Source organism: Monopterus albus, unplaced genomic scaffold (genome assembly GCF_001952655.1).
Source record: "Monopterus albus unplaced genomic scaffold, M_albus_1.0 scaffold41.1, whole genome shotgun sequence".
Taxonomy (NCBI): domain Eukaryota; kingdom Metazoa; phylum Chordata; class Actinopteri; order Synbranchiformes; family Synbranchidae; genus Monopterus; species Monopterus albus.
Window position 1 is genome coordinate 3,355,858 of NW_018127921.1, and position 18,164 is coordinate 3,374,021.

General features: G+C 40.5%; 1 protein-coding gene across 6 annotated transcripts in view; it reads right to left on the reverse strand.

The window, feature by feature from the left end:
• The window catches only part of cacna1c (calcium channel, voltage-dependent, L type, alpha 1C subunit), a 264,475-nt gene that overhangs the window by 181,456 nt on the left and 64,855 nt on the right, over positions 1 to 18,164 (reverse strand). For all 6 annotated transcript variants that reach the window (XM_020599581.1, XM_020599583.1, XM_020599582.1 and 3 more), the window contains exons 2-3: positions 11,959 to 12,391; positions 3,518 to 3,623 (exon numbers count right to left, since the gene is read on the reverse strand). In XM_020599581.1, the coding sequence (XP_020455237.1) occupies positions 3,518 to 3,623; positions 11,959 to 12,391 (539 nt within the window). The remainder of the gene's footprint in view (positions 1 to 3,517; positions 3,624 to 11,958; positions 12,392 to 18,164) is intronic.

Here is an 18,164-nt window from a genome sequence, read left to right on the forward strand (position 1 = left end):
ACCTCCCTACCCTCTGGCCGGAGGTTCAGAAGTGTGAAGTGTAGGACCTCTAAGCTGAAAAACTCTTTCTTTCCCTCTGCCATCAGACTCCTAAACAGCTGAGGAGTTTGTTACCAGGAAATATGTCATGTACTGTCGACCTGCACTCTTTACATTCTCAGTTTGCAGATGCATAATTGCACATTGACTGTTGACTGCTGCACATGCTGCTCCCATACAGCATACACTCTCTTATTACATTCTTATATATTTTTATTATACTGCTGCATTGCTGCTTAAAGTGCCTTAGATTTTGTCTTACTTATTTATCTACTTTATATTTCATTTGTATTTTGTGGCATTCATGTGGACGGCAAAATAAGAATTTCATTGTACAGGGAAACACGTTTCCTAACTGTGCATATGACAAAAAAACACTTTGACTTTGACTTGACTTAAGGTGTGCAACAGTCCTGGGTCTAAGTTGATGCAATTTGCGTTTCAAAATGCACCACACGTTCTCTACTGGGGACAGGTTGGCACTGCAGACAGGCCAATCCAGCACTCACACCCTTTTCCTCTGCAGCCAGGCCTTGGTAATGTGCAGTATGAGTTTTGCACCGTCTTGTTGAAATATGCATGGGCGTCCCTGGAACATACTGTATATCATCTTGAAGGCAGCACACATTGCTCCAAAATCTGTTTATTGTTCAGCATTAATGGCACCATCACAGAATTGTAAGTTACCATTTCCAAGGGCACTGACACAACCCCAGACCATGCAAGACCCTGGCTTTTGGACTTATTGCTGGAAACAGTCTGGTTGGTCATTTTCATCTTTGGTCCAGGACACATGGTGTCCATTCTTTCTAAAAAAAAGAACCATTACAGACCCGTTGCCCTGACCTCCCACCTGATGAAGACCATGGAGAGGATTGTCCTCGGCCACATCCGTGCCCAAGTGAACTCAGCACTGGTTCTGCTGCAGCTTGCATATCGACCTGGCATTGGGTTTGATGACGCCATTATCTACATGCTGCATCGAGCCCTATCTCACCTGGAGTCCCCTGGAAGTATTGTGAGGGTCATGTTCTTTGACTTCTCCAGTGCTTTCAACACAATCCAGTGGTCACTGCTGAGGGGGAAGTTGGAGGGGGCAGGTGTGGACCAACACCTGTCTGAATGGATCATTAACTACCTCACAAACAGACCTCAGTTCGTAAGGCTGTGGGACTGTGTGTCAGATGTGGTAGTCTGCAGCACAGGGGTGCTCCAGGGGACGGTGCTTTCCCCCTTTCTGTTCATCCTCTACACGTCGGACTTCAAGTACAACTCCCACCAGTGTCATCTACAAAAGTTCTCAGACGGCACTGCTATTGTTGGATGTGTATCTGGGGGGGACGAGTGGGAATACAGGGGGGTTGTTACTGACTTTGTGGAGTGGTGTGAGAGAAACCACCAGGTCCTGAACACCAGCAAGACAAAAGAGATGGTGCTTGACCCCCGGCGGAAATCACCAGCAGTCACGCTGGTGAGTTTGCAGGGCTCAGATATTGAGATTGTGGACACCTTTAAATACCTGGGTGTCCACCTCAACAATAAACTGGATTGGACCAACAACACAAATGCCCTGTACAGGAAGGGCCAGAGCCGCCTCCACTTGAGGAGACTGAGGTCCTTTGGTGTGCTCGGGGCACCGCTTCGGGCATTTTATGATTCTGTGGTGGCATCTGCAGTTTTCTACGCTGTTGTGGGTTGGGCAGGAGGTAAATGGACTGTATTTATATAGCACATATTTCACAGCGCTTTACAGGAGATCATACACAATCACCCATTCACACACCGATGACAAGAGGTTGCCACGCACTGGCGACAGCTGAACCACCGGGAGCAATTTGGGGTTCAATGTCTTGCTTAGGGACACTTAGGCATGCAGGGTGACCAGGAGTTGAACCACCAACTTACTGGTCAGAGGACAACTGCCCTACCTCGTAAGCCACAGCCACCCCAAGGTAGCATGGTCAGGGACAGAAAGAGACTCAACAAGCTGGTTAAGAGAGCTGGTTCTGTCCTGGACTGCTCTCTGGATTTCATTGAGGAGGTGGCGGACAGAAGGATGCTGGCGATACTAAAAACCACCCCCCCACCCCAATCCCCTGCACCACATGGTAGAGGCTCTGAACAGTTCTTTTAGTACGAGACTGTTACATCCCCAGTGTAAGAAGGAACAAGGAATGTTACCGCAGGTCATTCCTCCCCACGGCCATCAGACTGTACAACACATCACTGCAGTGATAAACTTGGTGAAATTATGAGGGATTATGCAATAGTCGACGGAGGTGCAATATTCAGCTCCTGGGGGTGAAATTGCATTTTAAATAGGCTCATGTGTAATATCTTGTTCCTGATCTCTCAAATACTGTACATTGCCCAAGCTTTAGGTATTTTTGATTACTTCCTCAGATATCCTTATGATCAAAGGTTTCTTTCCCCCATTGTGGGATTAATTGTGAGAGTAATATTTGATTGTTCTTGATTTCCTGGTTGTTTTCTTGATTCCTCTCAATACTATTCTTTTTTGTCTTGTTCCTAGGTATCTTTTTTTGACTTGTGTCTCAGGGACAAACTGTGGGAAGTCTATTCTTGTTCTTGATTGTCTCTGAAATATTATATTTTTGTTTGATTTTTCAGGTACCTGGATCTTGTTTTCTCAAGATATGTGTGGGGTGTTTATTCTTAGGGTGTCATGTTGTTTTGTCCTTTACTGCTGCTGGAACACTGGAATTTCCCCACTGTGGGATCAATAAAGTTCTGCCTACCTACCTACCTATCTTTGCTCCGAAAGGGCTCGGCCTTTCCTGGATGCCACTTTTGTACCAAATCATGATGCAGTCCCTTGTTGACATCGCCTATTTCAAATGGAATCATCATTTCATTGTTTTACCTCATTACTAGCCCTGAAATACAACCGCTCCAGCATTTTTTGGAATGTGTTGAAGGCATCAGAATTGAAGTGAGTGTTAATTTTGAACAAAAAATAAAACTGATGAGGTATCACATCAAATAATGTGCTGCTGTATTGTTTTCAATGTAATAAAGGACACAAATGATTAGCAAATCACTGTTCCCAGTTAAAATTAGATTTTACCTACTGTCCCTCTTATTCAAATTTGGGGTTGCAGCATCAAAAAGCTTCTCCCACTGCTGCCTTTTAAATACATGGGAGCAAATCACACATACACACACACACAGTGGACTCAGCTGGAAATGTGCAAATGACATGCTGCTCAGAAATGCTAATTACCAGAAAAATCTGCTAACGAAATCTTTCATAATCACTCAAACACCTAACGACATGTGAGTCAAGATACAGTAATACATCCACAACAAAAACTCAGGTGTCAGACCACAACGCCAAAACCCAGAAGCCACGTTTTCTGGGATTGGACAAAACAGCCAGTGAGCCGAGATGTTTATTATAAATGAAACAACAAGCAAGCATAAGTGTAAAGCAGTTAAAAGGTCATAGATTACTCACTAGGTTAGAGTTGGTGGCATTTGAATCATCCTCAGGGAAGGGGATGTAGACAGCTAAGGCCACACAGTTGGCGAAAATTGTCATCAGGATGATGATCTCAAATGGTCTGAGAAGAGGGTTAAGGGACATACTGTACATAGTACAACACAGTGAACTGAAGAGATATTTACACAGTAGAGATCATAACAGGTCTCCTTGGTTCCTCCTAACTAATGTCCACATTCAGTCTAATTGGGTCCCATGTCTTTGCTGCTGGTCTTAGGTCTGTGTAACATCAGATTTAATACCAGAGTGGATCTAAATTGATTTTTTTTTTAGCTTTGATCATGTGATGTATCATAATCATGGATTGCTGAATTTAAAAAAATTATTTTGAGGCAAGGTTTATGAACAGTTTTAAATATTGGCTCCTTGGATGGAGCTCTCTCTTTGTTTGAGTTAGTCGTGGCATCTCATTTCCAGTCTAATTACCCACAGGTCTGAGGTTCCGTGGGTTCCCTTTTTAAAACACATCAGGTTCAGGTAGGTTTGCAATGATCCATGCAAACCTCTGGTAAGCAGACTAGAATAATGTAGACTTTTGACTAAAGATCACAGACTTTGCCTAAATCACACATCATTTTAACCAAGGGGTATTTTTCAAACAAGCTAATACATCCTTACAGAGGCAGTGGTATGCATACACACACAGCAGAGTGCACAACCAATGTACACCATGATAGAGATCAAAGCTGTCGAGTTTGCTTTTTGTTAACAATAAGACATATTGGGTCACTTAGGAGCCTCTTTGTGTGTGCAGGGGGGCGAGAGAGACAGTGCATGGCCTAATATGGATGCGGCGAGGAGCATGCCTGTCGCGTGGAAGACAGGATATGGACAAAGAAAGAGGGAGAGTGAGATGGAATGAGAGAGAGGACAGACACAGAGGGTTTTTATTTGGAACGGTCCTTGAGAGGGGAGTGACCTCATTATTTTTGGCCTCAGAGACAGAAGAAGAGATACAAAGGCAGAGAGAATGAAGAGTGGTGAGAGAGTGAGGGAGGGAGAGAATGTGAAGGAGAGATAGAGGAGGTCTGGTTTTCATCAACACAATTACTAACTGCCACTGCTGTCACCTTCCCCCACCTTTTTTTTTGCTCTCCCTCCACTCTCTTCTTCCATTCTTTCCTTCCTTCCTTTCTCCCTAACTTCCTTCCTTCCATCTTGGCTACGTGTCACAATAATCTAGACTCCAGACTTTGTTGAATAATATAAACAGCAATGTCAAAACCTCAAATCTAGAAACAAACAAATGTATATTTTTAGCTGACATTCATGTTCAAGCATACTGCATAACAACATGAATGCTTGGGAAAAAGGTTTAATCATTTACTGCACTGCAATCTAACTTTGCTTTCCAATCTACCAGAAGTGTCAGTTTTAGCAGCTGGGAAACCAGCGAGGGCTCATAAACTTGTTGTTGTGCAATAGCAGCTGGTAAACACCGACTGGGGTACATGGTCAGAGAATGAAAAAATTGCGGTATACTAAAATTAAAAAATACAGTTGTACTTAACTTAAAAATAAATATATAAATAAATAAAATAAATGACAAATATACATAATAATAATAATAATAAAGTGGACAGTAACACCATGGCTGTGAAATACTGGACATGATGCACAGAGGTTTATATCCAACCCAAACTAAGAGAAAGAATTTGCAGCAAGAAGTACTTGAGAAGGTGACAAAAATGAGAGAAAAGGGCAAAATGCAATAAATAAAAAAAACACTATTCATCGGTTCAATTGGATTATCATACATCCATAACATACCTTGGAAAAACATAAAATATTATAAGTCTGCCACTGTGGACTGATCACAATTAATAGATATCTGAAGAAATTTTTCAACACTACAGAAAAATGAATATGAAGCACGGGATATCTGCAAGGCATGGTGAATGAATTCAATAGTCTGCTAATAAAAATGACTCTGTAATGCTGCTTATAGCTACTTCAAATTTACAGTCAGTATCAAAAGTTTTCAGACCCTTTCAAGTTTTCCACAATTTGTTGTTTCAGATTCATCTTTAAAGCGATACATTTTTTTCCTGTCAATCCACACACTGTGCTTCAAAATGACAAAGTGAAAACTGCTTTTTTGGAGTGTTTTGTAAATGTATTAAAATAAAAGACTGAAATATCCCATTTACATAAATATTCAGACCCTTGCAAATGAGCTCTGGTGCACCCTACTCCCATCAATGTCCTTGACATGCATCTACAGCTTGATTCGAGTCCATCTGTGCCTAATTTAATTCATTAGATGTAATTAGGTATAATTAGGAAAGGCACACACCTGTCTGTATAAGGTCTCACAGTTGATGGTGTATGTCAGAGTGAAAACAAAGCCATGAGGTCAAGAGAACTGTCCACAGCCCGGCAAGACAGGACTGTTTCAAGACACAGATCTGGGTAAGGATACAGTGCTCAAGGGTACAATAGCCACCATCATTCTCAAATGGAACTGTTTTGGCAAAAAAAAGTAAGTTTCAATATAATATAAAGATTTAACAAAATTTTAACAGTCTTGTACAAAACATCTATATTCTATCTATACAACACTAGAAACAGCCCTGCTGTTCATTTCACACTTGTTTGAACTCCTCCCCTCTGGACAGCGTTACAGGTCACTGTATGCCAAGACAACCAGGCACAAGGACAGCCTCTTCCACCGGGCTGTCGCTCTGATGAACACTTGACCCACGACACTATGACTGGACAAATAACCCTTAGTGCAATACCTTCCTCCAGTGCAATACCTGTAAATATACATTGTACAGATTATACAGATCTGTACAGGTCTCTGTTTTTAAGTACTCTATCTTTATTCCTATTTATCTCATTTCACAATGACCATTCCATTGTCTGTCTGCATTGTTTAATGCCTATTTATACTGTTTATTTTGCATTGTTTGTTGCTTGTTAATACTGTTTATTTTGTTATACTACACAGCCTTATGTTGGTTTACTGTTTACTTGCCCCTTGCATGGTGATATGTACATGCCCATTGAGAGCCGATGTACCAGAGTCAAATTCCTTGTGTGTCCAACACACCTGGCCAATAAAGCAGATTCTGATTCTGATTCTGAACCACCAATAGTCTTCATACATCTGGCCATCCAGCCAAACTGAGTAATAGGGGATGAAGGGCCTTGGTCAGCAGGTGACCAAGAACCCAAGGGTCACTATGAATGAGATCCAGAGTTCCTTACTGGAGATGGGAGAACTTTACAGGACAACCATAAGCACAGCACTCCACCAATCAGGCCTTCACCAATCAGGCAGAGTGGCCAGGCGGAAGCCATTCCTCACTAAAAGGCACATTACCAGCTCACTGGGAGTTTGCCAAAAGACACCTGAAGAACTCTCAGATAATGAGAAGCAAAAATCCTCTGGTCTGATGAAAAAAAGACTGAACTATTTGGCCACAATTCCCAACAGTATGTGTGGAGAAAACCCCTCACAAAAATACAGACAAAATATAGGATCTCAGGCTGGACAGAAGGTTTACATTTCAACAAGACAATGACCCAAAGCACTGTGAAAACACAGGAGTGGTCCTGAACACAACAGATCATCTCTAAAAAGACCAGAAAAGGGCTGTGCACTAGCACTCCCCATCCAGCCTGGCTGACTTTGAACAATTCTACCAAGAATAATGGAAGAAAATTCTAAAAGAAAAGTGCCAAGCTTTCAGCTTCATTCTCAAGAAGACTTGAGGCTGCCATTGCTGCCAAATGTGCTTTAACCAAGTACTAAGTGAAGGGTCTGAATACTTATATAAATGGGTCTTTTATTTTTAATACATTTACAAACCACTGCAAAAACCTGTTTTCACTATAACGTTGTGGAGTATACCATGGAGATTTAAGATGAAACTAAAAGACACAAACACAAACTTCTCAGCAGCTCCTAAGTCTGGAGCTCATTAATATTACATTTACAAATAAACAAAAACTCTGATTTGCTTTCAAATCCCTAAAACTGAATGACTTTACCATCTCAAAATGGGAAGCCCTTGTTGTCAGCTAAAACCACATTAGCACATTATTTCTTAGTACAGATGGAAAGATTATTACCCAGTACAATCGCAAATACTCTTGAATGGCAGAAGAGTGATGGGACTGTTTTGACAAATAAATAAAGTTTTAGTTTAATACAAAGATTTAACTCAGTTTTAACAAAACATCTATTCTGCTGTGTGTGACCTCACTAGAAGCAAACCTGCTGTTCATTTCAGAGCTTTAGCAACTGTTTAGGAGAAAGAGCAAGTGGGAGAAATAAATTTGTTAGCTTTTTATAGCACGGCTAATACTTTGTTTATGTTTGGGTTAAGGATTGACTCTTGAAAATTATCAGCCACAAGATCATTCAGCCTGAAAGCAAAATGCATCACAGATAATCACTCACCCTTGTACCGGGGGCTCATTAAAACACACTCCAGACATGCGGGGACCAACATAAAAACAGGCCTGTGACTCATTCTGGGCTCCTGACCCATAATTTAAAAAACCCCTTGAGGTCTGCTTCCATCAACATGATAATAAATCTACTGTCTGCTGTGCTACTGAGAGCAAAACACTTGGCAGAAATTGTGAAGAATCTAACTAAGTCTGTTGATAATGTTCACTAATCAGCATAACAATATCCATCTTTAACAGAAGGAAAGAAGGAGGAAAGTAATATTAGTAATAAACAATTTGCCCTAAGCTACTTTTTTGGGGTGAATTTAACAGCACCCCAATAAGTGAATTCAAGTTGAAATATACGTTTTAACTCAGCTTATTAAAATGGTGAATGTATATGTTAAATTAGAAAATGCCTCAGACAGAAGGTTCTGTTGAATCATGTCAGCCTACATGTTAAGTGTATACACTTTGTAACAAGACAAACTGTCACAATGACATTTTATCTACATACACTGGGATGCTCTTATTTTCTGAGATTCTCTACATTCAGCAGCTGGTTCACAAAACCACATACAGCTCAGAAAAAAAACAGATAATCTCTTATCTAGACAAACTCAAATAAGAAACCTGGGATATACTGATATTTTCTGGGAAAGCAGGCTCAACACTTCAATGAGAATATGTATCTATTTTTCTGACTGAGTTGAAAATGTATACAAATACTATAACTCCTCATGGGACCTGATACAGTATCTAAGCTGTCAGAAATCAGACTATGTATGTGTGTTTGACACTTTTCTAAACTACCGCTTAGTGTGATTTCATATACAGTAGATAACATGGTAGTTAGACAGGCGCCTGCCCCTGCTCCCTCCTCCTTTCTCACACTGACCTTGCAGTGTGCAGGTAATGCTTACATGCTATAATTACACAGCAAGTGAGAGTGTTTCAGTCCTTTATCATCTGTAAGTACATGTGCGCGCTTCAAAAGTGTTTATGTGTGTTCCCTAATCTAAGTGTGTGTGTTTGATGTGTGAATTCAGACAGGCCCCATCGACCTGTTGAGCGCAGTAGCTGTTGTCATGGTAACAGAGGAGGAGGAGAGGAAGATTTGGGATCTGCTATCTCTGCAGACAGAAGTTCTCACACATTAGTATGCACACACTTAAAGCCTACAGAATACAAACAATACATGAATGCATAACTGTACACATACACATTACAAATTCAGTATGCAAACTCACTCTCTGTTGGTCAAAACATTTAAACAGGCCCACACTGCAGTTATGAAGGGCATCCCAAAGTAAAACGATTAGATGGACATGCAGGCAGAATGATTGACAGTTTGTTTTTGTGACACAGAGCGCATCCTGTTTACTTTATTCACTTTTTCTTCATTTTCCCTAAGAGCCCATTTTAATGTACGTCTTTTTTCCTATACTCATCTCCCCTGCCTTTCCCTCTCTGTCACTGTCTCCCCTCCCTTCCCACCCTTCAAAGCTGTTTAATTGAATGATGCTGGGAATTGTGGGTAATGATCTAAACGCTCATCAGTCACTGAGTGAAATTGTGCTAGCGACCCTGAGGGTTTATGTATGTAGTTTTTTTTTTTTATAAACTTTCTGTACTTTTTCAGCATTACCCCAGCTGGACAGTGCAATTAAAGCTGCACTACCAACATTATGACTGCCTATAATTATAAACACACAAAGTGAACAGATGGAAGACTGTCAGGAGTTTTACAGCACAGAGGGAGATCCCAAACCCTTAAAAAGGTGGGGCTGTTCAAATGGGAAATCTGGAGTTGTTTTTAACAAAGCATATCTACTGTTTGAAAGATATGCATGAAAAAATACAAACTCAAGACCCTGAATGTTAACATTAAACTAAGCAAAACATTCAAAACAAATGCAGAAGTGAATAGGACCTAACAGTAATATATCAGTTCTTTGATAAATGTTCAGGTTCATAATAATGTCACAAAGATTTAAAATGTACCATGGTTTATCACTAGATTTTTTTTTTAAACTTACATAATAATTCCTAATACTATCAGAATATGTCAGCTGGAGGAGCAAAGAGCTGAAATCTATTTATTTATTTTGAAATGCAATATGCGCTGGAAAGTAAATCAGTAAAGGCCCAATTATAAGTTACATTTTAAGCCTGATTAATAAAAATTCAATATTTGTTTTTTAACCAAATATTTTCAGTATTTTTAATATCTGCAGGTTTTCAACCTGCAGATATAAAAGCCTATAATGTGCCTGTGCCATAGTGCATAATTATAACAATATGCTTTATAATAGTATTTTTCTATAGTACTTTTGCTCATTATCACAATATAATATTAACTCATTTTTTAATTGCCTAATGCAACACACACACACAAACACTTCAAAGTTGCCAATTCACTCTATTTTCTCCCGCCTCACAAGCCCCATATCCTCCTCCATATCCTGCCTCCACCTTCTCCTCTTCTTATTCTCTATTTAACTCCCCGCATCATTTTACTTGTTTAGCTTCTGCATCCTCTTCTTAACACCTCCCTCCATCCCTCCCTCCTCCACTACCCCACTCCATTATCTCTCCTGGTGACATCTGTGTCCTGCTCATATCCCTGCCCTTCTCATTTCCCTGAACCCTCCTCTTCCTCTCAGGATGATATGTGACTGTGCTTTTGAGTCGATGCTCATAAGGACCTTTTCCTATTACAGATCACTTTGGCTATGACACTGAGCATTGCTTTCCCTCTCCTCTTCTCTTTCTCTCTCTCTCTTCACCCAGAGGGAAAAACAAGTCATTATGTTCAGCAGCTTGAAAAAAAACTCCAGAGGAGAGGAAAAATAGAAAGGAAGAATAGGTGGGGGAACAACAGAAATAAAGGGATTTGAATGGACTGAGGGCGTGAGAGCCGAATAATAAATGGTGGGAGAGAGTCTGGATAGAAGTAGTAAAGGAGGGATATGGGCATGGGTGCACCTGGGAGAGAGAGGAGGAATACAGAGAGACAGAGCTAGTGTCCCAAAAAGAGACACTGTATACTGGGGAGAGGTGTGAAGCAGGGATGAAAAAGACACAATTTGTTTAATCCTCTTGAGAGAAAGCAGAAAAAAGAATGTAAGATGAAAAAGTGGAGAAAAAGAAAAAGGGGGAAGGACAGACAGAGGAAGGGGAGCAGGAATTAAAACAAGTGAGTGGAGAGAGAAAAAACCATTCACACAGGAGAGAAGAGAAGCTGATAAAGAAAGAAAAGGGATATTAAACAAAAGACAAAGTGTGATGCATTCTTAACCTGTTTACATCCTTTCATCTTGCCATTTTTCTTACCTGCATCTAGGTGATATTAATTTGTTTTCTTTTAAAGTAAGTCCATAATTCAAATGCCCCATTGGAGGGATGCAGTGGGTTTACAGCACATCCAGTATGACACTACATATACGAGATATGCAGAAAAATATATGCATTTCTCTGGTTTTAGCACTTTTAAAAAAAGGAAAGGAAAAATAATGTATTGCACCCAGTATTTAGTCTTGAATGAATGATCAGGTCAGATTTTGATGGCATGATACAGTAGAAGCTTTTTACATTACAATGACATTGCAACAGTAAAGATTATAAGAGTTATATATTTCTGCTGATTTATTCCTTTGTTTAATTCATTTAAGGTAGTACCTTTGCCCAAATGTTTGCATTTTCCATGTTATTCCTCCAGGATTGACTGCTCACTCTAAGATGCATCAGTATAGATTTTAAACAAGATGATGTCCTCATCTGACTGATTTGTCCCCCATGCTGTAAGTTCTAAATAAGGACAAACTAGAGCAAAACATATAACTCAGAAGACAAAGAGCTTAAACGGACAGGTTGTGGACAGGATACCTTCAGGCTGTCCAACAAAAGTGAAAAACTGTCTTAAAAGTGAAAGATCTTGCATCGCAAACAGTCTAACATGAAACCTCTGTGCATGATTGATTAAAGGATACTTCCACTCCACAATGCTGATGCAGGCCCTGCGGATGGGGTTCTTGAGCGTGAGACACAGTAGGGCCCGTGGCGGCCTTGTTGCTGTCGTCGTCGTCTGCTTCTTGGGCTTAGAGCTATAGTGTTGTCTCTTCCTTTGTGTGGAGCTGGCTGTGGAGATGGGCCCGCCGCCTCCTGACCCAAGCTCCGACCCTCCACCCGACGCAGCATTGCCCATCATCTTTGCCTGCCGTGCAGCATCGATGGCTGCCTGCCAGCTCAAAGCCGCCCCCGGTGTGGGAATGTGCTCTGGAGCCAGGCCCACCACGCCCACCCCATGGTTAAGCCCACCACCTCCTCCACCATGGTTGCCACGGCTACCACTGCCACTGTGCTCGTTGGTCAGGCTGGGGTGAGGAAGCTGAGGCAGGGGGGGAGGGGGAGAGTAGTCGGAGCCTAGAGTGGAGAGATGAGGAGGAGAAAGAGGAGAAAAAAGTTAACTGTCAGTCAGTTCTAACATTACTTCCTTAAAGGTGCTACAGTCTTTAAATTATCTACAGTTTGGCAGTTGGCTCTGGGTGCTTGAATTCTTGACACATCAGTTAGAGTGCCCTTCATCTTTTTCAGACACTGAAGGCTCTCTGTAGAATATATTGATGACTAATATAGTCCCATCTAACAGGCAAGTACAACATGTGTAAGTGTACTTATGTTGTTTAGTTCCTCCGCATGTTGTCTGGGTTATGCTATTCATAAAAGAAAGAATTCTAAGAAATGAAAGACTGAATTACAATTATCTTAGTGAGATTACATAGTTGTATTACTCAGGCAAACTATAGGAATAAGACTAAGTGAGTAAAAATAAGAGGGAGTGGATTATCCATACTGTATGCTTAGCTGGATTAAAGAGAGCTACAGTATAATATCCTCTGAGCCTCCCTTTTCCTCATGTGAACAAACGCTCTCACCCTGCACTAGATTAAACTTTTTGTAAAACAATGTACCATTATCTGGTTTAAGACAACACACATATGTGCAACAATTGTTGCTTTTATTCCAAAGGTCACCATGCAAGCACACGTAAAATTTAAAGTGTGTCCTACAATACAGAAGAACAGAAGTGCTTCAGGGAAACTACAGAATATTGTTGAAAGTCCCGGTTATTGATTATATAAAACCATTTTAACAAATTATGAGTACTTTTGCTTGAAAGGCATCAATGTCTGATAAAAAAAAAAAAAAATTGTGTTTATGTAATTACTTTACTACAAGTATAAATGTACACCATAACATACATAATGTGAGTCCACACATTTTTCACAGGAAATCCCTAGAGGAAACAAAAAGCTACCAACATGTCAAATATATTCAATACAAACACCTTTTCTGAAGCAGGATGACTCCTGTTAGTGTTGTAAATTAAGTACGGTATTATTATTACTGATGCATTCATAGGCAGCCTTTTAATTTTGTAACTTAGAAGCTGTCAAATAATGTGAGCAATGTGAGATTTTAAAAGAAGTAACTTGTGGTTTAAAGTAGGACATAATGAAAATAACACTAGTCAAGTAAAGTCCAGTCAAAATTGCAGTACATACAGACCTTTTTCGTAGCAGATATTTTGACATGACATAGTAGGAAAAGCACCGGTGCAACTGACGCATTAAAGATGGCTGAGTTTCATTTAGTGTCCCACTAAACAATGCTATTCAGCAAACATGCACAATACCATGATCCTGGAAATGGCTCGTATACATGGAATGCAGCCATTGTGAGTGTTGTTGTTTACACCTGTGCCTTTCCTACTATGACATGTCAAAACGTGTCATACACACTTACATAATGCTAGGTATAGTACAGTCCACAACTGACAGATTGAGAAATAAGTCACAAACTGAGCCAGCCAACCTACAGTAGCATGATTTAACTAGCCATGAGCAGCAAACTGAGCCCTGCAGTCACACACAAGAGTAGCAAAAAGTGATACAACAAACAAAACAACATCTTGCTAGCCAACTAACAGTCTAATGTCTGAACAGGTCAAATTTAGGGTTACTAGAGGGTAGCTGATAAGTGCCTGCCACCAGACTATGCACCCAGCTAACCGTCCTCCCAAGCAAACAGTTAAGCTAAATGAAACAACAAAAGCACTTACATGGTATTATTAACTGTAATGCAAATACCAAATTTTAATTTTTCTTATTGGAAAAGGTACCCCACTAGTGATAATTTTGAAGGTATTATTTGGCCAGAATCGCTCCTGTCCTGCCCGCCAGTGCAGTCAAACAAAGCCAGGTAGAAAAAAGAAAAAGACAGAAGAAGCCTGGACCTGCCTGAGGAACCCATTTTAATTAAATGTATTGGCTAATACATGCAGCATTTTACTACTTATGTCATGACTTGTTGTATTGATATAGGGTTGGGGAACTGGAATGCCCTAAAGTTAATTGCTAACAAACAAATATACTGAATAAACAACCACATGAGATATGTCAGCAAATATAGGAGCATAGTGTTTAGAACAGAGCACTAATGCCCAAAGAGATGTTCTGAGATTCACAGCAGTGAAGTCACTTGATACCAAATGCAACTGTGCCTTATGGGAAATACACTGAGACATCAATTTGGAGTATCCCATTACTTGGATATTTTCCTCATTATATCTAACCTCTGACTTTAAAGGGTTTCTGTGATTTTCAAAAGCAAATTACTTGTATCAAACACAGGTTACAAACATTCAAACAAACACACACGTTTGAACTTCTTGTGTCTCAGATGTTTCTTTATTCTAGAAAATATATTCCACTTTCCATCCACCATCATCTCTAGTATGACTGCTGTTGCACATCATCATCATCTCTTTCTTGCTCACAATCTCTCGCTCTCTTTCTCACACACACACAATCACTTTGAGCATATTGTCCAGCTGTGTGATCAGTTTATCTAACACTGCCTGCCCCCTCACAGGGTGTACCCCACTGAGAGTGTGTGTTTCTAAGTATGAGTGAATGTGCATGTGAGCAGGCTGTATGAGTGAGTGTGTGAGGATCAGAGGAGAGTAAAACTTTAATAATGCTGAGCTCTGTGTTTGGCCCGTCACACGCATGATAATGTTGTATTTATATGTGTTGTATGATAAACTCTGTGCTAATGTGACTGCCTATAATGTCATAGTGTTTTGTTCTGCGGGGGGGGGGGGGGGGAACCAGCAGCTGGGGATATAGGATTCTGAGGGAATGGGAGAGGGAGAAGGCAAGGATGAAAGGACAGCGCAAGAAAATGAAAGACAATGAAGATGGCCGGATGCAGGAAGTAGGGAGGTGGATATACTGCAGGAGGAGGGAGAGGGGATGGTGACAGGATGAAGAAGGGAGAAACAAACAAAGAAAAGGAGAGAACACTCAATAAGAGCTATAGGAGAAACAAAACAAGGAGGGAAAGAAAAGTTGAAAAGTGGGTTTAGGGCTAGGTTGCTTAACCATGAGTGACAGGACTTAATCCAGTAATTTATCCATCCATCGTATGACTTTACAACCAAAAATATTTAACACTAATTCACTCTTCTAGTATTACTGCCAGTGCAGTCAGTGGTGTTAGTACAGACAACGGTTTCTACAGTACTGGAGGCAGTCATTGATTCTAGTATTTTTGCTTTTTTTGCTATTTATTTTTATTGCTTTTATTTTTAATTGACCATTTTAAATATATCGTAATAGGCCTTTTCGACAACAGACACTGTAACATGTCATAGAAGGAAATGCACAGATGTTACTTATAACATTAACAATGGCTCCGTTATATTCAAGTGTCCCACTAAGCCACTAATAACAATGAGCCTGCATGTACTGTAAAATACCAGGGCCCTGAAACAGACGCAGCTAAATGGAATTCAGCCAACATTAATTTTATTATTTATGCCTGTGCTTTTCCTACTGTGACAGATCAAAATGTCTGATGAAAAAGGCTCTGACTGCGGATATTTGCAAGGCTTTCTGCATAGCTGACTAATCATTTTAGCTGATTAGGCCTCTTTTTAGAACTGCATGTGTGTTAACTTGGTGGCACCTGATAGGGGGAAAATTACAACTTTATCATTCTAATAGTAGTACATGGGACATCATATGCTGTAATCAGCCAGAGTATCTGAAAACATGATACTCTAAAGTATGTGGTACGCTATACAATGTGTATGTATGTATATACATACAGTATATGGACACAGAAGCTTATGTTGGTATGCACAGAACAGGATTAACTGCATCACTGAAGCAGTGGGGCTGAGGAAAATGTTCACTGTTTTATAAGACTAAACATTAGTCAGTATTCTGGTAAAGACAGTCTACAGTCACTGTAACTATGCTTGAAGTCCACCAACTGAGCTGAACTACAGTGTGGACTGAACTGGAGACTGTAATGAGCTGTGATGCAAACTTAAGTCAGTGGAGCTATTATCTACTCAATGATTAAAACTGGACAGAAAAGCTATCACTGCTACACACAGAGAATTAGGAGTCTACACATTATTCCAATAGTGCTTACCTACAAAATGCAGTTTGAGTACAAATGAAAAAAAGATAAGTAGATAATAATGGACAAAGAAGATAATGGACAAAGAAGGGGACCGATCATATTATCCCACTCTAAATCAGTTTCTCACATTGCCTCCTCTGTGTGCTCTTCTCCATTTATCGCTTTCTTCATTCAAGTCTCTCATTTCCCACTCTCTCTTTGTCTGCTATTCTTTCTCCTCCACTTGCTCTTACAGGGGTCTGTTTGGGTGGACAGCGATGATGTAATTATCAGTCAATTAACTGATGATGACACCTGATCAGATGCTAATTAATGGCGGACATGCAGCTACACACACACACACACATACACACATCCAGCCACACGCACAAATGCACCTTACAGCAGCTTTAATTCCAAATAATTATTATTATTAACAGCCAGCATGGTCCACAAAATTGGGTCTGCCCAATCATCGTTTTGCCAGTGCATTTGGATTCTAAAAGATACACACACTTACTCATACAAAACAGTCCAGTCATCTGACATAGACAGCTGAATTATCATTTTTTTGAAAGATGACCTCCTTTTGCTACTGTACCTCCTGTTCTGCATCTTCTTTGTCCTTCTCCTCATTGCTTCCTCATCCATCTTTCCCTCCCCTCTTAGTTTCATACTTTCCTTTCTCTCTCTCCTACATCTTTCTCCTCATCATGCCTCCATACCCATGAACAGTTACCCTCCCTCCTTCTAACACCACCACACCCTCCTCTCCCTCTTTTCTCCCTAATCTATACAGCTGTCACTCCCTCCATTGCCTCTCCAGCAGCGGGCAAGTTCATTTTCAGCTACGCTCCCTTCCTGCTTTCCTCCATCAATCTATCCCTCCTCATCTTTCCATTTTTCTCAGTCTCTCATGCTTTGCTACTTTTCACTCATTTCCCCTTCACTTTCCTTTCTGTCATTTTCAAATAGCTGACAATTATTCCCTCTCTCTAGCTTGCAACCAGCTAGTCCATCACCAATCTGACCCACAAGACTGTTTCAGTCACTTTAGACTGATCTAGAATGAAATATTCAACATAAAATAGGACAGTGATGGTGAACTCGTTTCTTCCTTATCATAAATGCTGTGTCATCTGCTCATGCTCACTCACACTCACATGCATAGAATACAGTATATTTACAGACCTGAAAGCAAAGTAAGAGCACTTCTGCAACACTTGTCTACATGTACATACAGTACATTTGTAGTCCTCCTTCCCCTGTGTGTTCGTGTGTGTGTGTCACTCATTTGTCTCTCCCCAGCTCTATCCATACATGCCCATTATTTGGCCGGGTGAACACACCACACAGACACACCTGCTCACCTGCAGACATATACAGGCTCACACACATACTATACTGTATGTACACCTGCTCCTCTTGAAAGACAGTCTCCCCCCAGCTCTATCCATACATGCCCATTATTTGGCCGGGTGAACACACCACACAGACACACCTGCTCACCTGCAAACATATACAGGCTCACACACATAGTATAGGTACACCTGCTCCTCTTGAAAGACAAGACAGACACACAAACACACCTGCTTTGCTTGATCTGCGACCCCCAACAGAAGATTACAGGTGCATCTCAATAAATTAAAATATCATGGAAAAGTCCATTTATTTCAGTAATTCAACTCAAATAGTGAAACTCATGTATTATATAAATTCA